This window comes from Bactrocera neohumeralis, chromosome 3, assembly GCF_024586455.1.
Source record: "Bactrocera neohumeralis isolate Rockhampton chromosome 3, APGP_CSIRO_Bneo_wtdbg2-racon-allhic-juicebox.fasta_v2, whole genome shotgun sequence".
Classification (NCBI taxonomy): Eukaryota; Metazoa; Arthropoda; class Insecta; order Diptera; family Tephritidae; genus Bactrocera; species Bactrocera neohumeralis.
In genome coordinates, this window is record NC_065920.1 from 9,521,431 (window position 1) to 9,545,473 (window position 24,043).

Sequence of the window (24,043 nt, forward strand, 5' to 3'; positions counted from 1 at the left end):
CTGCTGCTGCGCCGTACAAAATTGGAAAAATCATCTAAAAAAATTTAAAAAAAAATTAAAAAAAAAAATTATTTTAAAATTAAAAAAAAATTTAAAAAAATCTAAAACATATGTTTTAAAAAACAATCAAATTCGAACATAACATCTGAAAACCTTTTTATTTAAAAAAATATATCTATTTTACATACTTATGCATATTCCTTTATGCCACTGCCTTTCACATCGAATTCTAAAATTAACATATTTTATTTGTGCACTGTGTTATCTGGCAACTATGCATCTGACATGCCATAGGTCACCGCAAAGCCCAAACCCGTCATAGCCCAATTAGAAAATGGCAGTAAATTAGCTCGTCAAATATCACGCATAACAACACATTCATCGCGTGGTAGTAAAAAAGATAGTTGGAAGCGTGCACAGCGTCTGACTGTAAGCAAAATAAATATATATGTATGTGCATATTTTTTTTTTTTTGAAAATTTTTCTCTTCGTGGCTTAAAAGTACAAAAAAGAAGTTGCCCAAAAGAAAGGAGATACTACGCTCTGCGTAAGAAATATATGCATAATATTTTGTTCTATGAAATAATATATTTTTCAATATCTGCGCGACTTCTTTACACACCCTAACATTGATAGTAACAATAGTAGAACCATAAAAAAACATTGCCAATGTGAAAATCTCAGGTTTCTTTGTTACTTGCCGGCTTAACGTACAAATACTGCTCTATATCCGTCTATCCCAACCTGAGTTCAATGATATTCAGACTTCTCAATCGTACAAAAATAAAAAGCAAAATTTACGCAGATTAATGCTTCTGCTTAAAAGACTAATCATATATAATATTAGTATTAATATAGACATTTCTCTCTCTTTCCATTACTTGTATGTATTTCGATGATTTTCGTAACTTATAGAGTTCTACCAGTTTTAGGACCCATCCTAATGGCTAATGGATGTTATGAGAAGTTTCTTGTTTCCCAAATGGCATTCCGGTACTTGAATTAGATAGGCAAAGTAATCCAAGATACCAGTTTAAGCGCCGAAGTGTGACTCGTTTGCACCTTAAAGCAGTTTTTGAGCTATTGCCACGCCCCAGTTAAATCTATCTAGGCGATTTATGCTTCCAGTTAACATCTATTTGCCCCGCCACCTAAAAAAATTCAAATTAGTATTAGTCCGCTGGGACTAACGCTCTCTATTTTGCTAAGGAGTTAGATTTACTGGTTAGATTTGCCATGTCCCCTGCCTGACTATTTGTATATACACGAACTATTCCTTCAGTTTTTGAGATATCGGTTTGAATTTTTGCATATGTTTTTTTCTATCCAATCTACTTCTGTTACTTTGCTCATCGCTGATATTGGATCATTATAACATATAGCTGTCATAGAAACTGACCGATCTAAATCGAGTTCTTGTATCGAAAACTTTTTTATTTGACGAGATACGTTCACGAAATTTAGCATGAATTATTTTCCAAAGCAAACAACAATCTCCGAACAAATTGTTCAGATCGGTCCACTATAGCATATAGCTACCATACAAACTGACCGATAAAAATCGAGATAAACATCGTTTTATACCCTTTTATGCTATAAGAAATGCAACTGTGTAGGGTATTATAGCTTCGGTGCAGCCGAAATTATCGTTTTTTTTGTCTTGTGTTATAATATCTTTTATAAAAACGTAGCTTGCATAAAGTTAGGTTTCAACTGTCCTTATTTTCTTTTGAGAAAATTTTCCTTTAGGTACAATTATTCATAATAATTAAAAATAACAACAAAATTATACTTTTGTTATTGTTTTTGTCATAATCATTTAAAATAAAGTGATAATCAATAATAAAGTTCCCATAAAATTATTTCAAATAATTAATAAATAATTTAAAAAATTTGAACTAAAACCAATATCATAATGCAGCATATACTATAAATTAACATTATGATTATATATTTGTATATACACTCACATATTAAGGTGTAAATATTATTTAGGTCTGAACTTACATTTTTATTCGCGTAGTTTGAAAAATAAAATAAAAGAATTAAATAATTAACTTATATGATACTTAAAAATTGCCATGAATACCCATAACCAGGGCTGCAAATATTGCATTAAAAAAATAATTAAATTAACATGTGAATTTTATATATATTTTCTTTTTTGTAATGCCAAATACGAGATTATAATATTTTGAAAAAAATGTCACCCTAAATACCGGGCTGTGAAAAAATATATCAAATACGGGATTAAAAAAATGTAATCCATAACATCTTGGATTAAAAATTAAATTTTTGGAATTAAAATTTGGAATAAAAACATAGATTTTAAACCCAACATCAGAATTAAAAAATATAATCTAATTTTTAATAAAAAAAAATCAATATTAAAATTTTGGCATAAAAATTAGATATTAATCGCAACACCAGACCTAAAAAAATTAAATAATTTCATAAAAATTTTGGGATAAAAAGTAAATTTTAATACCATCACCAAAATTAAAAAAAATTTAAATTTATTTTTTAATCCAAAAAAAATTAATTTATATTAAAATTTTGGCATAAAAATTTGATTTTAAATCCAACACTTGAATATTTTATTTTTTAATCCAGAATTTTGTACATAAAAAATTTGCAACCCTGTTCATAACGAACAGGTATCTAAGTTAAGTTTACGATTAAGAACACTGACATAAACAGTTCGCTTATGAGCCTCAGCTGGTATCCTTCTTTATATGAAAAGTAATTATGTCTTGTATTTATACACTATTAAACATTTTATAAATTGTTTAATGCATTATAATTAATTATTAAATGTTGTGGTTAAAGCTTGAAAGATAGGCATACAAAAATTAACTCCGCGTAAAAATTCCTAACTGAACTTAAGGGGTTACGTGGGTTTTGACCGAAAAAATGCCTATTTTCGCCGTTTTTTTTCATATATTATAATAAAATCTGAATTTATTAAAATTTTTGACCTTAACAAAGCGCACAATTTGAATAATTTTATGTGAATTTTTCATTAAAGTTTTTGGAAATTCAACTATTCGCAGTTGGTTTCCGAACGCACCCTCCAAAAACGTCTCCGCGCGGTGGTCAATATAACAGATGTGGGATTCATCTAAATTAAAAAAATCAAATTTAATCGGTTAGTTGTTGAGTATATGTCGTGTTTAATCGAAGAATTTGGAAGAAATATAATTTTTGGCAAACTTGCAAACATAAAAATATGATTTTTGGGCTAATTTTTACCACTAATTGCATTGAAAAAGCGAAAAAAAATCCTTCGATCGCTTACGTGGTCATCATATTTAAAAGAACTATGAAAAATTTCAATAAGATCGCTTCAATAGTTTTTAAGAAATCATGAAAACACGATCAAAGATTGTAGTAGCCAAACGGTCCAGCCTGACGGGTCACTCTCCCAAAAGTTCTATCTCCTACACTTTTATTGCGATTGCCTTGAAACTTTGGAAAAATATTCTAGACATATCATAGTATTTAAAAATAAATTAAAAAATACGATTTTTTGAAATTTTAAAATCCGCGTAACCCCTTAAACAATACTCTATTTTATGTGCATATCGTCACCTAAAATGCAAAATAACGTAAAATCACTTTTCGTAAGTTTATGGTGAAAAAAAAATATTTTATTAAAAATAACCACTTTTATTGAACCACAATTTGAGTTTTGGTTATAAAATGGTTATATATTCTCTATATCTGAAAGCGGAAGCTGAAAATTTTTTGCTATATATACATATGTATGTGATATAAAGTAGTGAATCGTAAACAATAAAAAATTCAATTCAATTTCAATTTTTTTGATGATATGTTATGGATTTTAGGTGACGAATATAACATTATTTTTAAGCAAAATAGCATAATTCTTTTTATTTTTGGGCACTTGGCTTAGTTCGAAACAGATTTGTAAAATTTAAGTTATTTTGAAATTCAAAAATGTTAAATATTTTGAACACATTGTAAGTTTGATTGAAAGTATTTTTTAAATTAAATTAAAATTAATAATTATTATTTAGTTTTGAAACTATGCTTTAGCTGCTTAATTTACCTCTTTCCGTATTATTTATTATTATTTGTTAACTCCAATTTATCTACAAAAACTCTATTTCTCTTAGCTCTGTATATCTTTATATCTTTTCTATCTGCACACTCTTCTTAACCTAAAAAATAGTACTTATTGTGTAATTTTCGAAAAAAAAAATAAATTCTGCACAGTTTTATTGCTTTCAATTGCGTTTATTTTAAGTTTATGCTTTTCTACTTTTACTTTAGGTTTCGTTACGTCGTGACCAACGTCCAAAAACTACTATCGAACCGACTGAGACGACACCTGTACGTAAACTAACATGTGTGTTAAATAAATAAAACCATCAATTGTGTTAACCAAATTTAACCCTTTCGCTAAAAAAAACTTAAACTTCATTACAATTAACGCTAATCAACTAATAACTCTGCATTTAGTAGCATTAAGTGTTCAAACTGTTTGTCTAAAATTCATGTTATCCTTGTTATACTACAACTTGTAGGACTACTACTTAACACTTAGTAAATCTGCAGTGCCTTTAACTAAACTAGAAACGTATTCCTACTAAGTAACTGTACATAAGACGTAGATATACATATGTACATGTAAATATTCATAAAAAATCACTGCACTTTATTTTATTGTAGTAATAATTATACTAACAAATTTTGTCTAAAAAAATTAAAAAAAAAACTAGAATTAGTTTTCAAAAGCGCTTTTGCTTTTTAAAACATCAAGATTAAGGCTTTTAGCGGCGTTAATTATTTTTCAAAATATTTTTTTTAAATATTATTTTTTGTGGCGCTGTCACGGTTGAAAATTTGTACATAGCGTATACACATTAGAGCGGGTCGTTTTTTTTATTATAAATTTTTTTTTACTATAAAATCGCGTATGCAGGAAATATTCTGCGGAACATTCTGAACAACTTTGCCTAAGAGACTATGTGTCTTAATTCGGTTTTGAGTCGCCGATTTTTAAGCTGAAGTTTAAAAAATCTGAATAATCGGTTGTATGGCATATATGTGATATAGTTGTCCGAGCTTGCCGATTTCCACAAATTATCAATAAAATATCAAAATACACCTAAGTATTAAATTTCATTGCGATATCTCAAAAACTGACGAACAAATTTTTATAATCGCTAAAAGACTTCGCCTTAAAAATCGCTCAAAAACGGTTTTATACCCATAAAGTCTCAGGCAAAGTTGTTCAGAATGATCCGTAGCACATTTGCCGCATACGCCATTTTTTCAATGTCTGGCTCCATGTAATTCGACCCGCTCTAATACACATATATAAATAGAATTTCGTTAATTTCAACTTGTTTAGAGAGAGTCTCATGTTATTTTCTCTCACTAAAATTTGTTAAACTTTCTCATTTTAATGTGATATATACATACATATACATACATACATACATATGTATGTATAGTGAGTACAGAGATTTTGCTGTGTAATAGCTGTCATTCTAACGTCATAATAGCAATGATTCATGCAAAAAATACAAAAAACTAGTTTTTAAAGAATATTAATCCATAAAAGCTTTTTTCAAAGTAAAAGTATTGGAGCTTAATATTTTCAGAGCGAGATTTTCGCACTTTTCTCTCCCAGCTCAACGCTAATATGACGTCATTCTAGCATTACTTGCAAAATATGACAGCGCAACAGCATAATCTCGTATTCTTTTACATTGTACATACATATACATACATACACTAGAAATTAAAAAACTTAGATAATAAAACAATTAAATTTGATTAGAGAAAAAATAATTAAAATTAATTAGAGAAAAAATAATTAAAATTAGAGAAAAAAAAATTAAAAAATATAAAAAAAGAAAATTAGAAAATTTAAAAATAAATTAAAATTAGAAAATTCAAACAAAAAGTTAAAAAAAAATTAAAATTAGAAAATACAGGGTGTCCAAAAATTAAAACAATATTAAAATTTGTGTAATTTCAATTAATCGCTCACAGTTGACGAAGTTGAAACACTATTCTGACCATATTTTTATAAAAAAAAAATAAATTAGAAAATACAGGGTGTCCCAAAACTAACGCAAAATTAAAATTTGCTGCCATTTCAATTAATCTCTTCAAAGTTGGCGAAGTTAAAACACTACCGACCAAATTTAGTATGACATTTTCGTACGGCGGCCGCCAAGATGTCATTATTTTTGAAATATTGTGCAATAATGAAGACATGTATTTCTATCGTGTAACGCTCTATTTTTACTAAGCCTAAACTGTCAACTGTCGCTTAGTTTTTTTAGGGTTGCCAACACTTTACTACATAAATGGCGGTGAATTGAAATCTTGCTTCAATTTTGGCGTACTCTGTATTTAATTCCAATCTTGCATTAATTAAAAAAATATATATACTCGTATTATTATGACAGTTTCGTCTTTTTAAAATAGTGGGTTGGTATTACAGTTATTTCAAATATTCAATTAATTAACTAACTTTAATTTAACATTCATACCCAAAAACTACCCCCAAACTAATTTCTACTCATCGTTTCACATTCGTTTTGTCCAATTAGCAACTCTTGAAATCACCAATTAATTAACCTCATCATTGTGTTCGTTAATTAATGAGCGTTAACGGTCTATAATATTCCCTTTGTCTATGGTCTAACTGTTTGATTTATGAATTTTTGCATTTTTCCAATTACTTATTCATTATTTTTTTTTTAATTAATCTGTTAAAAATATTTTTTTCGCATAGCTGGTAAAGCGCTTGCGCAAAAGTGACGCAAGAGAAGCTTCAAGTGATGAGGCTACCATGGATCTGCAGGACTCCAATTCGCCGGATGTCTTTACGAATACCATATGTGATCAGATATGCTATGGCTTTATAAGCATTGGACAGTTTATTTATCAAAACAGTTATATTTTTACGAATATCTCAATGATGGTAAGTGTTTGAAGAAACCCTTTTCAAATAAAAATGTAATTTTTTTTATTTAATTTAAGAAATTAGTTTAAATTCTTATACTAACACTCGCTCTCTGCTTTTTCCAGACCTGGTCCATTGTCTACCACAGCTGGCTGACCTTCGTGCTGTTGCTGTGGGCCAACATACTCTGGATGATACCGAATCAGCGCAAAGCCATGATGCGCTCCAGTCCGTTCATCGTGTGCTATGCTGAATTATTGCTCATAGCGCAATATGTCTACGGCATGAATCTGAAAAACGACGAATTGCCCTCCAAAGTTGAGGTACACCACTTTCCACTTCACTTTTTGCTCACCTCTTAACACTACCGTTGCTTTTTGTTTCAGACCGCCGGCATTAATTTGCAACAAATCGGTCTCGAGCGTCCGCAAGAGCATGGTACACATCCGTGTGTACCGTTAATTGTAAAAACGCTGTTTCTGCTCATGTTTTGGGTCACCTCAAGGCAGTTTTTCCAAGAAAAAGCCGAGGAGAAGCTGATAAAACGTCGTGCACCGGTGGTAATGCCAATGGAAACTATCGATTCGGAGACATCTGTGGAATCGCAAAATAAGCATACATCGAAATTCCTTAAGAAAATCGGTGATATTGTGAAAAATCTGTTGGTGCGTTTGTGGATTTGGATGCTGGTGCTGGTGATCTTCTTGTGCGCTATGACTGGCAAATTTATGACCGGTTTTCGCATATGCTACATGGCGCTATTCCTTTTCTTCTTGCTCGTCTTCCAATCCTCCTCGAAAGTGTGGGTCAAAGTTATGTATGGTTTCTGGCTGTTCATCATCTTCTATGCCATGTCCATGCTGATACTTATCTACACCTATCAATTTGATAAATTCGAACAGTATTGGTATGAGTACTTGAATATATCGCAAACGCTGTAAGTAGACAAACCTCGGAAATTGTTGGAATTGTTTGTGTGTAATTAATTAACTTTTCTCTTTTTTTTCTCTTCTCTCAGTCAAAATGATATCGGTTTGGAGCGTTATAAAACGAAAGATCTGTTCCTGCATCTCGTCTCACCCACGCTGATTGTGGTCTTAACCGTCATACAAGTGCATTATTTCCATCGTCGCTTCATCGAATCGCTGCATCAGCGCAAGCCATCCTTATTGCCCGACATGGTATATAATAGAGAGATGGGCAAACCGCCTAAGACAGAGCCACGTGGCAGTAATGAAGCCGCCAAACTATTGGTTTCATCTCTGAAACGTATACGCAAAATAACAAAGCATTACTTCATTGTTTCGAAAAAGCTGTTTTGGCGTTTCCTGGAGTTGCACATCATAAAAGCCGTTTATATTACGGCTTTTGTGTGCGCCGTCAGTCAGGTAAGTTTTATTTTAGTTGATATAGAATTTTTTATGAAAACAAATTTTTTAGTTAAAAAATAAGAAGTAAGGCAGAGCTAAGTTCGGTTGTAGCAGGACATTTTATACCGTACTCTCGTAACATGCGAGGATCCAAGCCCGGAAAATTTGTTTTTGAATTACTATAATATTTAATAAAAGTTCGCAATGGGGTCCACATATTCGGTATCTAGTGGCTTAAATAATTTTCAACCGATTTGGAAAATTTTTGTTCATCCGGAAAAGTTATATTTGGATACATTGTCATACATACACATACATTGTTTTTGATTGTTTTTTGGCTTGTGTACTGTAAACTGAAAGCATCAGAAAAAATTTGTGGTTGTAGTTGTAGTCCGATTTCACCCATTTTCGCAAATTTGATCGATATTGGTAGAGTAGGTCCTGGGATATGGCTTTCCATCTAATTCTGGGCGGTGCCACACCCATCGTCTTATTTAGACACCGTCTCGTATAAAGCCCTCTCATAGCATCTGTGATGGAAAATTTAATGTATCTGGCGTGTTTATCTATTGACTTATCGTCCTTTTAGTATTTTTTAACATAACCGATTACATACATACATATGTATATAGAGTTGATGGTGTTATTATCCGATTTCATCCATTTTTCCATTATTGTTGTTGTTGTAGCGGCAGAAAATATTCCTGAAGTAATTTCGAGGCATGGTGCCGAGTTGACAGTCCTTGACCGGATAAAAATCCGGGTCCGTTCCGGTAACTTAGACCCGACTGTCGTGGGAACAGATTTTTCCATTGTCGATAGGAGCACTTAAGAGATTTATTCTGAGCGAATTTTGTTATTGTATCTTAAACCTCTCAGAGGCCGGGGTCACGGCCCTTTTTCAAAATTTTTAGATCCCTCTGTGCCTTGTCGTCCATTTTTGTCAAGGAATACGTGTACCAAGCTTCATTAGGATATCTCAATTTTTACTAAAGGGGTTACATGGGTTTCCTGGGGTAAAAAACAATCTTTTTTTATAATTTTTTTCTCAATTAAAGCAACTGAAATTTAGCTTTTTGGCAGATATTTCTAGGCAAAAGTGAAATTTTTTTTTCTTTCGCCGAAGTCTTTAAAAATTGTATCTCAAAGACCTGTGTAAAATTTCATGAAGGTCGATTGACTAGTTCTCGAGAAATCTTGCCAACCGTTTAAAGACGGCACACTTAGCCTAGCTAGCCTCGAGCGCATAAGTTTTCAAGGCTGTATCTCCGAAACGACTACTCGGATCCACTTGAAAATTTAAGAGTGTTGTAGAATTTAATAATATAATAAAAAAAATCGATTTTTTGAAACCCGTAAACCCATGTAACTCCTTAAACCATAAAAACTGAGTATATCGCCAAAATATTGCCTACATTTCGGCGCAATGGTATAATTGAACAATATCGGAGCACACTTCTGAACTAAAATTTTTTAATCTTCAACTCTAGTTACTCATTAAATAGAAAGAGGCCAGCTCTTTATACGAACCCAACATATTTTCCAATAAACTAAATATATTTATTATTAATTTTTTTCTCTTCTGCTTCCAGGTCTGCGTTATTCACGTCGTGTTCGTAGCATTATGTGTACTGGGTTGTATAACGCGAAGTTCTATACAAATATTCATCAGTCGCATAATCTCCTTCGTTGTTTCCATAATAATACTATCGAAGATGATCTATCAAATCGGCTATTTAACGCACGAGGATTACGATGTGAGATGTGTAAGTAACCACACAATACCAACTAAAAGCATTTTTAATTAATTTTGAAAATATATCTCTCTCTCTTTTACTTGCAGAAAGATGAGGACACGATACATGGCAACAGTGCCTTATGGTTCGGCTTGCAGAAAGCCGATGATACCACAAACGGTTTAATCGGTCTGATAAAAATGTATATCATCTATATGATCGTTGTTACGCTGCACGCTGTTGTCAGCCTAAGACAATTCCAAATGCGCGCAATGGCCGACAATGAGGACAAGGCGGAAACGAAAGTGCTCTTCCCGGCGACGGATCGCGCCAAAGCCGAAACGAATCTCAAATCAATGATACAGTATCTTTTCAATTATGGTTTTTATAAATTCGGACAAGAGATCTCGTTGATAATGCTCGTCACGACAATTGCTTATCGTCAGGATGTCGTAGCGATTTTCTATGTGGTCTGGTTGGCTGTGCTCTTGATGTTTAGCCGCGCCAGGCGCAGCTCCGTGTGGGGCATATTCCAGGTGTTCATTGCGTTGAGCATTTTTCTGCAATATTTAGTTTTGCTCGGATTGCCGCCGAGTCTGTGTATCGGTGGGTGAAAGTCGCATGTTTTTTTCTGTTTTTTTATATTTACTCTACCATTCAATTCAATTTCAGATTACCCCTGGGAGAACTCGCGCTTCTCCGCACCCATACAAGGTTGGCTGCTGTTACCCGGCGGCATGCATTATGACCACACGAAAAAGCTGATCTTCGATTTCATTCTACTCCTATTCGTGACACGCCAAAAACGTATATTCCGCATTGAGCTGCGTTACGGCGATCAATATGCCGGCGGTTCAAATCGCAATGTGGTCAAAGATATTGAAAATTTGGGACGCGTGGCATTTGTAAATCCTACAAACGATTTCCTATCGCACGTGCGCAACTATTTGGATATATTCATGTACGCCGTGTTGTGTGGCTTCTTTTGGGTCACATTGGCCACGGTGTTCTTGGCCGGCACGAATATGAGCGATTTCCTCACATTGGGTTATCTGATTGGCGCCTTCATCTTCCTATGGGAGGGCTCCGATTTCTATTTGCGTCCCATACAGCAAATTATCGGCCGTTGGCGTTGGCTGCTGGCTTATAATGTCTTCAATATTGTTGTGAAGACGTGTCTCGAAATGGCCGGTTGTCTATTTTTGAAAGATCTAACTAAGCATTGCTGTTGGCTTGTGCATTTATTGGGCGTATCATGCCATTTTCCCACGGAACCCATCATGAACGATCCACTGAGTAAGGACGACTCGGACTGTCCGGAGATAAATAAATCATCGATGCTGATGTGGGACACCATCTGCTTCGCATTCCTTATACTACAAATGCGCATATTTAAGTCACATTACTTCTGTCATCTGATTATCGACACGAAGGCGAATAGCATTTTGGCAACCAGGTAAATTTGTGCTCTAAGCATATTTTGAATCTTAATATTATGAAATTTTCATTTCTGCAGAGGTGCTGACATAATCGAGGACCTGCGCCAGAAGCAAATCGAGCATCGTCAGCAGCATGAAAATGAGATTTTGGTAAAGATCAAGCGTAAGATGGAGCGCATACGCGCCACACAACAAAAAATGTTGAAACCCATTGATAAACCCACACATTTCGATGGTAAGTTGAATTTTCCACTTTTATGTTTACAAATTAATATCTTTAGCCCGTCTTTAAAACTGAAAAGAAATTTATGTACTGTAGACATATGTCCTATATTTACATATGATTTTATATGATATATTCAAGGTAATGACATTTCCTTTAGTATTTCAGAGTGTTATATGTACATATATTTATTTATTTACATATAAATACATATACATATATATATGTATGTACACTATTTTTGAAGTTTACATCTGCATATGAACTTAAAAGGCTCTTCAACTTTGAGGTTATGTCTGCAGTTATAATTTTGTATATATCTTCAGTGACTTGTAACAAAGTGTTCAGCGTATATTTGAGTTTATAAAACATTTTTGGTTATAGTATGTACCCAGTACTCTTTGAAACTTTAAGGTTATGTCTGAAGTTATAAATTTATATTTTTAATTTTGTTTTCTTGAGCGCTAATTGAGTTTTCAGCGCATATTTTAGGTTATAAAAGATTTTTTTTTTTTTGGATAGTAAAATCTCTCTCAAACTGGAATTGTATGCCTGCAACTATACAAGTACATCTCGATTTTTAAAATATTGAAATTATAAAAAATATTTCTTCTTCTAAAAAATATTTACAATAATAATTTTTGAGCCATAATTTAGTGTTTAGGTAAACATTTTATAACAAATTTTTGGAAAGTAAGCTCTTTCTCTCTCCCTCAAATTTCAAGGTTATATTATACATTTTGATATTAATTTTTCCTTTTTGAACAATCATTGGATATTTAAAACATATTTTTGATTATAAAAGAATTAGATTTTTATAATTTTTGTACATTTAAATTTAAAGATGTTGAATTTAACCCATCGGCGTAAAAATAATTTTTTTTTTTAATTTTTATATAGAGAGAAAAAAAAATTTAATTGATTACTTGTAACCCTACTTTTTGAAAAAATATATTATATTATTTTTTTAATTTTATATAGAGATAAAAAATAGTTTGCTATTCTAACCCTACTTTTTGAAAAAATATTTTAATAATTTTTTTTTAATTTTATAAAGAAAAAAATATTAGATTGATTAATTCTAAACCTACTTTTTGAAAAAATATAATATATTATATATAGTATGTATATTTTTTTTAATTTCATATTGAAAAAGTGTTTGGTTAATTCTAAACCTACGTTCTGATAAAAATTTTTGAATACTTTCCTATTTTATATTATTCATTTAGAAAACTAGAAGAAAGTATAATATAAAATATGCTGAAAGCAAATACTTTTCCATGCCGTATGAGTTTTATAAAATTGAGGTTATGTAAGCATTCAACATTTGTCTTCCTTACCATAGCTTTCAAGATATTAACTAATATCTTTAGTACTGAAAGGTTCATAGATGCGCTTTGAAAATAAATTAAAAGGCCAATAAGGCCTTAAGCATAATTTTTTTCTTAAGGGGTTACATGGGTTTCCTCGGGTAAAAAACAGCATTTTTTTCAAAAAATTTTTCTCTCATTTAAAAAAAAAAATTTTTTATTAGAATTTTTTATTGTTACAAACGTACACTATTAACAAATAAACTCTGAAATTTTTGAGAAAAAATATTTTAAATTCAGCCATTGCGACGCCATTTCCGGTGACCCCTCGGAAAAAGATGCGCCCAAGTTGGCAGGATAACTCCTTACAGGATCATCTAAAGTGAAACAAAATACGTGTTTTAGTTAAAACCTTAACTTGGAACTTGGACAAAGGGAAAAAAATCTGAAAATTGGATTTTTGAAAGACATTTTTACAAAAAAATTTAAATTTGAGTGAAAATTTCGCGACATTTTTCCGAAGAAAGAACCTTTGTCCAAGTCTTCAAGAATTGTATCTCAAGCACCTGTGTAATTTCATGAGGATCGGTAGAGTTGCTCTCAAGAAATCCTTGCAAACGACTTCAAAAACACGTTTAAAAACGGCGCACTTAGCCTAGCTAACCTCGAGCGCACAAGTTCTCAAGGCTGTATCTCCGAAAATATTACTCTCATCAACTCAAAAATTTAGGATGGTATTCTAGAGGTGCTATAGAGTTTAATAAGACAATAAATCGATTTTTTGAAACCCGTAAACCCATGTAATCTCTAAAGGTCTGGAATGACATTTATGTAAATATAACTGTAAAGTCATTTATACTCTCTCTGTAATATTTTTTGCGGTGAGAATGAGATTTCATATTAAGCGAACTGATATTTTATGTCTTAATGGAGTTATATTATTGAAATTTCATATCGTTAAAAATGTATATAGTGATTACCGGCTTTTGTATTATCTATTTAAGTTCTTCTAAAACTTAACTCAAATATTCTTACTTCAAATTCTAATTTTTATCGCTCGACTGTATTGCGCACCGTAGTTTTTTTGACCGCCAAGTACCACCGCGTCTACTTTTAAGCGCGCTTTTTGCCGTCAGTGAAATTTTAATTTTATTTTTGTTTTGTCGAGTGCATTTTTCAAAATCATTTTTGTACGAAAAATGTTTCTTGATGCGTCTGAGTTTGATTTCAAAAGTTTTATGCAAAAAAGTTTAACTAAACTCGTGTATACGAGCAACAACACACACACACACCGGATGCACAAGCACAACTACAACAAAAACACTCTAAATAATCTATGCTGCCGCAGCCTCTGCCGACACTGAGTTGAAGCCCACGATACACGTAGCGCCATTGGCGCATCAAAGTAGTTTCGCCTCGTGTCAGGGCTCAGGGTATCACACACCCGACGACGACGATACCAGCGACTCGAGTTCAACTTCGCGAACGCATAGCAGCAGCAGCAGCGCCAGTAGCGGAAAAAGCAAGAAAAAAGGTGAGAAGGTGCGCCGCGATAAGCGCATGCGCCATGATGATGACAGCGGCAGCGATACCAGCACCGAGGAGTGCGTGCACCTTATCGATAATGATACGGTGCAGCACAAGATACGCATTGAATTCGCCGACTATGGCGGCTCTGAGGCGGCTGCAGACTACGCGGATGTGCTTTCACAAAGCGAGGCCACTGACAACGCGCTGGCCGAGGATGTTGCGGTTGCTATGCGCTTGCGTTTGCCAGAAATCGATATTCAACCACACACGCAGGTAAGTAGCACTATGATGCATATTTTCTTTAACAAAACCCTACAATTACTTTAATCCAAAAACCACCTGCTAATATTGTGAAGCCCACCACACCCACTTCGGATCACACCACTATACCGTTAGATGGTTTTCTGGACGTGCAACGCATGTCATTCGGCTCGGGACCCAATTCGGATTTAGCTGCCGCCATACGCGAGGAGGACTCGGAGATTTCGAATGAGGTCTTCTCACCGCCCACTTATGTAACTTGCAACTAATTCACTTGCCAGTGGCTTAATGCTCGTTTTTATCGTTTGTGTGTATAAATTTTCTAGGACTCCGTACAGCAGCCCACATTGCTGCACACTTTAATGGTGCCAGTGGCAACCTCAGCCAGCCTCAATGTGAATGTTAGCGGTGCCAGTTCAAATATCTCTTCGAATTTGGTCACGGATGGTGCCGCCGGTAGCACTGGTAGACATCGTCGTCAATCATCGGTTAATGTTGTGTCGTGGAATGAAACGGTTTCGGTGCAATGTGCACCCGATGAAAATACCGATCCCGCTGATGAAGTAGGCTTTGTATATAAAACTGTAGCCAGCAGGAAGAGGTGTTTGACAAAAGGGATGTTTTGAGATTTATTATTTTAATACCATTTTGCCAAGTCGGTGAAAATATTGGTTTTAGACTTTCTAAAACCCTCATATTTTTGTTGGTGAAACTACGATGTAGAATGCCGTGAGAGTTTCAGAGATTATACGGTCTCTTATACCTAAAAGTGCCACATAATGTAAATAGTTATCGACAAAATGTCGGCGTGAAACTCGGTTCAATTGCGTTTCGTGGACCTATTGAGGTTATATCGTTTCGTTATTGTTGTAATATCGGTTTTAAAATCCTGAGGGAAATAAATCTTGATGCTGACTATGAAAGCGTTGGCATTCATGAACGCAGAGAGTAGAAATAGACCTGAAATGGGTCCGTCTTGGAAACCTTGCCCTGAAGTAAAGCGAATACGATCTCTGGGTAAGAGAAAATCCATGATTGAAGGGGAATGTTTTAACGGGTATACGACTAACTTAAATGACGATCCCTATCTGGTGCGAGGGCATTTTAAACTCTTATTAAAACCTAAAAATCCTAAGAGATCAATGAAGCCTTTTAGTTCTTCTTCTTCTTTACTGGCGTAGACACCGCTTACGCGATTATAGCCGAGTTAACAACAGCGCACCAGTCGTTTCTTCTTTTCGCTACGTGGCGCCAATTGGATATTCCAAGCGAAACCAGGTCCTTCTCCACTTGGTCTTTCCAACGGAGTGGAGGTCTTCCTCTTCCTCTGCTTCCCCCGGCGGGTACTGCGTCGAATACTTTCTGAGCTGGAATTTCGTCCGTCCGGACAACATGACCTAGCCCGCGTAGCCGCTGTCTTTTAATTCGCTGAACTATGTCAATGTCGTCGTATATCTCGTACAGCTCATCGTTCCATCGAATGCGATTTTCGCCGTGGCCAATGCGCAAAGGACCATAAATCTTTCGCAGAACCTTTCTCTCGAAAACTCGCAACGTCGACTCATCAGTTGTTGACCTTTTAGTTGGTTATGTCTAATTCGGTAGTTCTCGACTTTATGGGACATAGATATTAGTTATTGTCATAAGAGGTCTTTCAGATTTACATAAATAGGTTGCTGTTGTTATTGTTGTTGTAGCGGCAGAATTCTGCCGAGTTACCAGTCCTTGACCAGGCAAAAATTCCGAGTCCGTTCCGTTTACGTAGACCCAACTGTCGTGGGAACGGTCGTACTTAGGTTGAAATATATACTAAATAACGTTCAACAAGCTAAAAAAAAATCCCTTTCGTCAATCACTTTTCCCCTTGACTGCCAGTTTTGACCGAAACACTGTGACATATCTCAAGTTAATACTAAAAATCACAATTTTGCCACGCAGCCTTCGGTGGAGGTGCCCGTTACAATGCGTGAGAAGTCGCTGCATCGTCGTCACCTCAGTCTCGGCAATGCCACATATCCGTTGGATGAGGAGAGTATGCTGCAGAATGGCAATCGTCGCTACAGCAATGTGTCTTGGGCACGTGATGCCGAGGCGCAGCGCACCAAAATGCGTCCGCACAGTTGGGGACCCGTTGGTACGGCCTATTATTTGGATTCGTTGATGGGCGAACCCGTCGATACGACGCTGCATGGACAATGTGATTTGGAGTTTAACATTTTCTTTTCTCTTATTGCCCGATTTTTTCGAATTTAATTATAGTAATTTTGTAAATTGTATATAAATTAGCGAAAAATGTGTGATAACAGACAATAAAGTTCACTTAATTCAAACGAAAAACGAAGCACTGCATTTTGTAAATAACACGAAGAAAGTTTTTTCGAATGCCAAACGTCGTTTTATTGCGTACTTCGCTACACTGACTAACAAAAATGCTGTACAAATGTAAAAAGAAGTGTGTAAATATTTTAAAGCATTGCGTAATGCTAACATTTTTCTCGCAAGTGTGACGTAGTTGAAACGTACCGTAGGTGAACGTCTTAAAAGTTTGAATTTCATAATATTTTTTTTATAAATGTCCTTAAAAATTATAAAAATTGTATATGCGTAGACTTTTTCAATAATTTTTTTTTATATAAAAAAGTAAAGTGCTGCCACTAGTCTGCCACAACGGTGACTACGCAGCAAAAGCATTTAAATCGCCATTTATGTAATAAGCCTGGCTTCAGTAGCGTACTTTTATTATCGCCGTCAGCACATTTTCTTTTGCTTTCCGGCATCTTAATTAACGTTAATTATTTAAGTTTGATATTCAATTCATTTGTTTGTATGCTTATTACGTTTATTTTTTCTTTGAATATTTATTTTTTTCGAATACTTCTAGAACATGGTGCTCCGAGCAAACCGCACAAACGGAAAGAGATTAAGTTACACGGACCTGGTAAAACCCATTTATTTTATACTCGCTTAAAAATATTACAAAATATTCATTTTATATATACACACAAATATTGATTTAATTATATGTTTAAACAATGTACTTCTTGCTATTATGTTTATTTTAGTTTAGTCCCCTCTTCGTTTATGCACAAATCGCTTTTTATGTACCTTAATTCGCATATATTTATATTTGAAAATTTTTATTAATATTTTCTCCCAAAAAAATTGGCATACCATTTTTGCTAATGCATTGTATATATGTATGTACCTATGCGAGTTTTTTTCTTGTAAATATGTATATGCGTATGAGCTTGCTTTCTTCCTAGTTTATCACTTTTGTGTTATACGAGTATTTTACTTATTCCCTTATGCTCTTTCGTATATTTGTATGTATGCGTCTGTTATACTATTTTCTATTCGATTTATGCATATGTATATTTGTGTCTCCGATTTTTTTCCTTATTATATACATATCTTAGGTAGTAGCTGAAAATGTTTTTTCTACAATTTTTTTCTGATTGTTTTTTTTTTGTTTTTTTGTTTTGTTTTGTATACAAAATATATCCTAGAGTGTTTCAAAACTTATTTATAATGTATTATGCGCATATATTACTTGTTTGTATTTTTTTTTATAATTGTTACATACTTTTAATTATTGCCTACCTATCATAGTAATAATTTTAACTAACATTTAAAGTATAACTTCTTTAAAGTATGAAAAGACCCTCAAATATACAAAACTTTCATATTCCTTCATCACTCGTATAACAAATATTAAACTTGACATCATATATTTTAGGTTAGCTTATACCAGTAACTATAACTATTCTTATAACTTTTTCATATTCCTTTATCATTCTTATAACTAAGATATCTCGCCATCATATTAATACTCGGTACAAAAATATTCCGTTTTTTAATGGTTTTTTGATATCATTCTATTCACCCGTATGAGCTCACATCTTAGTGTAAACAACATTTTTAGAGCTAATCAAGTTATTTTAGCTTAGCTAAACATATTTTAGTAGCACTGCCCTTGAATATCAGCCATTTATACCAACTATTTCTTTTAAAACCAAAACCTTATGTGTAAATTTTAACCTTTCATGATTTGTTTCTCAAAAAATTTAAATTTAAAAATGTGTAAAAAAATAGACGTCTGTTTTGTAAAGTGTTCTTTCCAATATAAGTTTGTGACCTTTAATATTTTTTTTAATTTAATTTTCTATAACTCTTTGTCGTGTCTTATACTCCAAGGAGGAATGCTTGTACTATTACCGGTTTATTACCGTTTTCCACCAACCACCCACAAAAAATAGGTGTCAAAGGTCTAGCTTATTTCAATTTTTTGAGTTGTCTTTATTCTTAATACATATGTATGTATAGTATATACAATCTTCAAACTATTTTTGACTTCACCGCGGATATATTTTTGTAAATGTCAGACTATTGGTTAGGTAGTGAGTCAGATTTATTTCTTTTTCTTTGTACCCCCCTAGTACAGGCGATAGCCACACGTTGGATAAATCTACCACTAAAATTTTAAAGCAATCAATTGAACCAGTTTTGAGAAATCGTGGGCGCTAATTTAAAAAAAATGTAGTTTCAAAGAAGCACGTTTGAAAATTCAGTTGTATAGGCCTTTAAAGACCTTGTTTTCTCACACCTGTAACTTTGCAACCACATTAAATTTCAGAAAATTATTTTATCAGCAAATTCTATGAATGCTCTATATTGGATTTATGCAAGAAAAAAGTCTTTTTAGAAACCGTCACACGGGATAACCCACTTAAAGCCCATCAGAGAGACAAATCGAACTGCTATTCGCCTAAATGTAGGCAACATCCTTTTATCTAATATTGCGTATATGAAATTAAAGCACTTTTTAGCGATGTACGCCATGAGAAAGGAATCGATTTCCAATCAAATTAAATATCTGCCTCTTTTTTACATTAAAACAACTAAATTAAACAAAATTAAAAAATTTTTTTAACTATGGAAAATTCCAATTATATTTTTTATTGTTGAAAAGAAAACGGACTGAAGTAAAACAAAGCGTTGAAAAGAGTTATGTTTTTTTACTCAATAAAAATGTTATTAAGGGGTTAAGTGAGTTTCAGAGGTACAAAAAAGGTATTTTTACGATTTGTATTTTAATATAAGTAATCATATATTTTTTAAAACATAATATGGCATATCAAAGGTACATATTTTAACAATGTCTTCTGAAATTTTGATGTAAAAATGTTGAAAACTCAGCCGTTGAGACTTCATCTCCCTCGGTGTCTCACACAAAAAGTGCTCTCGCCGTGGACAGCAAAATTTATTATTGGTTCATCTAAAATTAAAAAAAAAAAAACTGAACATATTCCGTTAGCATATCTCGTTAATACAATCTCGTTTTTGAACGAAGGAAATAAAAAAATTTTAAAATTTTTCTTTTTTTCTCAGACTTTGAACAAAAAATCTCAATTGTAATGAAAAAAAAAACTTCGTTCAATAACAAGACAATGTTATTTTAAAGATCTGTACACAATTCGAACTAAATCGGTGCATAACTTTTCGAAAAATCGTGTCCATCGACTTCAAAAACAATAAGACAAACAAAAAAATATTTTTTTTTTAATTTTCAAACCCACTTAACTCCTTAAGCTGAAATTCTTAAAAAACTAGCAATTTTAAAAATATAATATAAAGATTCTAAAACTGTAAATTTGTATTGAAATTAGTAAATAATCATATTTTTTCTTCTAGAAGTTACAAAATTAACTCATATATTAAGTTTAGGCATGTTATTTGAGCATTTATTGTTTTTTAAGTGTGCTTAGTATATATTTTTTTCGAAAAGTTTTAATGAGTTATGCATTAATGTAAATAAATTTACTTACATTTTTGTGCTATAAGAGGAAAAAATTAAAAAAAATATTTGCTAAAAATAGCAAATATAAAATATAAATATTTAACGGCTCTTATTGTCACAACAATTCTTAACTATATTTTTAAAAAGTTATTCAACATTAAAAAATTTACTGAAAACCAATTAAAAGGTTCATTGTACCATAACAATTTTTTAACTACATTTTTGAAAATTTCTTCGTTATCAGAAAATGTATTTATATCCGATTGTAATTAATATTTCTACTAATCGTACATTACCTTTAACAAATTATTTATAATATTAGTATAATTATATAACTCTATGTATATTTACTCCAAATTTTCTTAGAACCACAATCATCCCATTTGATTTAAGCTTCAAATTCCCCGTATTTTTTTCACATTAAAAACAGTATTTTTAATCGTAAGTGTTATTTTGCATATTTTTGTTTCCTTAGATGCGCCCGATGCGCCTGTAGGTACTGTTGTCGTTGAACAATTAAGGCTGCCACATAAGAAAGGTTTAATTTGTGTTCCACTTTTTTTCATGTATGAAACAGTTTTGGTTGTTGTGGAAAGTTTAATAAATTTTGAAAACCAATAAACAACAATGAGCAATAAAATCGCCATGCAAAGTACTAAACACACGCGTTTACCCGGTGGCTGAGCCCCTGCCAAACTAACAAAGAACCGTTTAAACCACTCCAGCGGCTTTTATCACGCACCTAACTGTATATTACTTCATATACAGCTATAAAAAACAATTATTTACGCTGTAATTTCTGCAAATCGCGCTTCTACTACTACATACATACACACATAACGTAGTTATTTACTAAAAATTAATATAGAAATGGAGTAAAAATTAAAATAAGTAAAGTTAAAAAATTTAAAAATTTAGTTTTGGTGTCGATTTACTTACAAATGTAATTTACCTTAGCTATATAATGACTAGCTTAACATCGTTAGCCTGATATATTATTTAGATTCGAGTAGCTTTTCGAAGGCCACTGCCGCGGCATTCTTAACCATAACTACTACTTATACTCTGTCTTAGCTTCTATAAATCATTTGATCGCGTGTGTGTAACAATTGCTTACATTACTTGTAATTAGTAATCGTATTTGTACATTACTTTATATATATCTAAGTTTTCAATGGCTGTTCATACTACTTGTATACTTGTCTGGTGTTATGTTTTGCTTCATTTGTACATATTTACTTACAATCTTAACAATATATATACCTATATACTCATGTAATTGCTTTTAAACCTATTTATTGGATCTTATGCACGCCTCTGAAACTTTTATACTAATTGCCCACTTTCTTTTCAATTTAATCCTTCAACACGTTTAGCTGTACGCGCTGGCGATTACTATATGTTCGAGGATGTTGACGATAAGTTCGAATTGGACGTGATCGATGATGAGCAAGATTTCCTCTCCGAGCAGGAGAGTGAGAGGAAATTGCAGCGACGCAAAACGGTCATACACGTGAGTATAGAAAAATATTAAATCACACCATATATATAAATATGTATAAGTATATCTGTATTCAACTTGTATTTTGTATAAAAGAGCTAACTGTTTTTGTGCTACATAAAGACATGCCTACAAACAAATGTAGTATTTAAGCATATGCAACGTAATTGCTGTAGCCGCAAAGTTGGTAACACACGGCTAAGTGAAAGTACAGTGGGTGTCACAAATATTCATGCGATTGTATTTAATTGTTTATGGACACATTTAATTATTAATATTGACTTAGTTAATTTTTATCTAAATGAAATACATTTATCTATTATATATTTTTATTTACTAAAAGCAACAGTACTGAAATAATATACATAGATCTAAATTTTTTAATTTTACGAATATTTTTTAAAAACCCTTATTTTTTTATAGAAAAAAAATAAATATTAATATTTATTTCGAGCTTTTTTATTCGATTTTGTAAATCATTTTGAAATGATAATTATTAATATTGAATTCATTTTTTTGGGGGAAATTTTTTATTCAAAAATTTATGTTAAAAATTTAATTCAAAATTTCTTAAAATTTTAAATTCGAGCATTATTTTTTTATATGAAAAATAATATTTCATTATTCCAGACAAACATTAAACGCTTGCCTTATATATAAAACTAATTTACGTGTTTGAAATTAGTTTTTAATTTTAAAAAAAAAGGTTTTTCCATAAAAAATTAAATTCAATTATAAAAAATTTAAAAATTTTCGATTTTTTTTAAATAATAATTAATTTTGAACCATTCAATGACTTTCGAATACAAAATTTGGAAGGAGGTTATCATTTTGCTAAATGTAACATGTTTAATTCTTTAAAATTTTACGGTAAACTAGGTAAATTAAAAGTAATTAAAAATATTTAAAAAAATGATCCAGGCCAAAAAAGAGAAATGTTTCAAATAAAATAAAAATTTGGCAATTTTTTTATAAAAAATTTGAAAATTTTTGAAGTTTTTTTAAATTTTTTTTGTTGAAAAAAATTGGAATTTTGCATTTGAAAATTTAATCAATTTTAAAAATTTTCGAATTTTGAACACCACAACTGGGAAAAGATTTCGAATAAAAATAAATTTTAATCTTTTTTTATAAAAAATTTCAAAACTTTCGCATTTTTTTTGTAACTATAGGCAGTTTTAACTATATTTTTATTTTCAAAAAGAAACGCGATTGAAATTGAACAAAATTAGGAAAAGGGATGATCTTTTTGTTTTTTGCTCAATAAATAATGTTTATTAATGTAGAATTGTTAAAGAATTCGATTTTTAATGTAATAATTTAATTAATCGTAAAAATTTTCAAAATTTGGTCACCAAAACTGGGAAAAGAATTCGAAAAACAGTTTTTTTTAAATTATAGGAAGTTTTAAAAATTTAAAATACGATTGTATTAATTTTTTTTTTTGATAAAATTTAAAATATTTTCGAATTTTATTATGGTAGTTATAGTCAATTTTAATTGTATTTTTTATTTTCTAAAAAAACGGTACTGATGTAATATAAAATTTGCAAATACATAGTGTTTTTACACAGAAAAAAGTTTAAAAACCGCACTCCCCCTTAATGAATAATTAAAAATAATAACAATTTAAGTATTGTAATTTTTTCGAATTTTTCACACTACAATTGGGAAAATATTTCGAAAAACAAAATTAAATTTTAAACTTTTTTTATAAAAATTTTTATTTTTTTTATAAAAAAAAAAAAATATTTTTTTAATTAAATTTTTTTCGAATTTTGCACACTACAATTTAAAAAAGAAAAAATTTAAAATTTTTTTATACGTGGTCATTTTCTACATTTTTTTATAATTATAGCCAATTCTGACAGTATATTTTGTTTTTTAAAAAATGAACAAGACTTAAGTAATACAAAATTTTGTAAAT

At 31.7% G+C, this 24,043-nt stretch overlaps 1 protein-coding gene across 2 annotated transcripts in view; it reads left to right on the forward strand.

The window, feature by feature from the left end:
* LOC126754009 (piezo-type mechanosensitive ion channel component) overlaps positions 1 to 24,043 on the forward strand; it is a 92,453-nt gene that overhangs the window by 49,640 nt on the left and 18,770 nt on the right. Inside the window, exons 9-21 of one of the 2 annotated variants that reach the window (XM_050465837.1) lie at positions 295 to 429; positions 4,297 to 4,356; positions 6,779 to 6,967; positions 7,075 to 7,272; positions 7,336 to 7,886; positions 7,968 to 8,337; positions 9,912 to 10,085; positions 10,163 to 10,661; positions 10,728 to 11,511; positions 11,572 to 11,729; positions 17,700 to 17,756; positions 21,091 to 21,153; positions 21,992 to 22,128. In XM_050465837.1, the coding sequence (XP_050321794.1) occupies positions 295 to 429; positions 4,297 to 4,356; positions 6,779 to 6,967; positions 7,075 to 7,272; positions 7,336 to 7,886; positions 7,968 to 8,337; positions 9,912 to 10,085; positions 10,163 to 10,661; positions 10,728 to 11,511; positions 11,572 to 11,729; positions 17,700 to 17,756; positions 21,091 to 21,153; positions 21,992 to 22,128 (3,375 nt within the window). The remainder of the gene's footprint in view (positions 1 to 294; positions 430 to 4,296; positions 4,357 to 6,778; positions 6,968 to 7,074; positions 7,273 to 7,335; positions 7,887 to 7,967; positions 8,338 to 9,911; positions 10,086 to 10,162; positions 10,662 to 10,727; positions 11,512 to 11,571; positions 11,730 to 17,699; positions 17,757 to 21,090; positions 21,154 to 21,991; positions 22,129 to 24,043) is intronic. The other variant, XM_050465838.1, reaches the window with a different exon arrangement.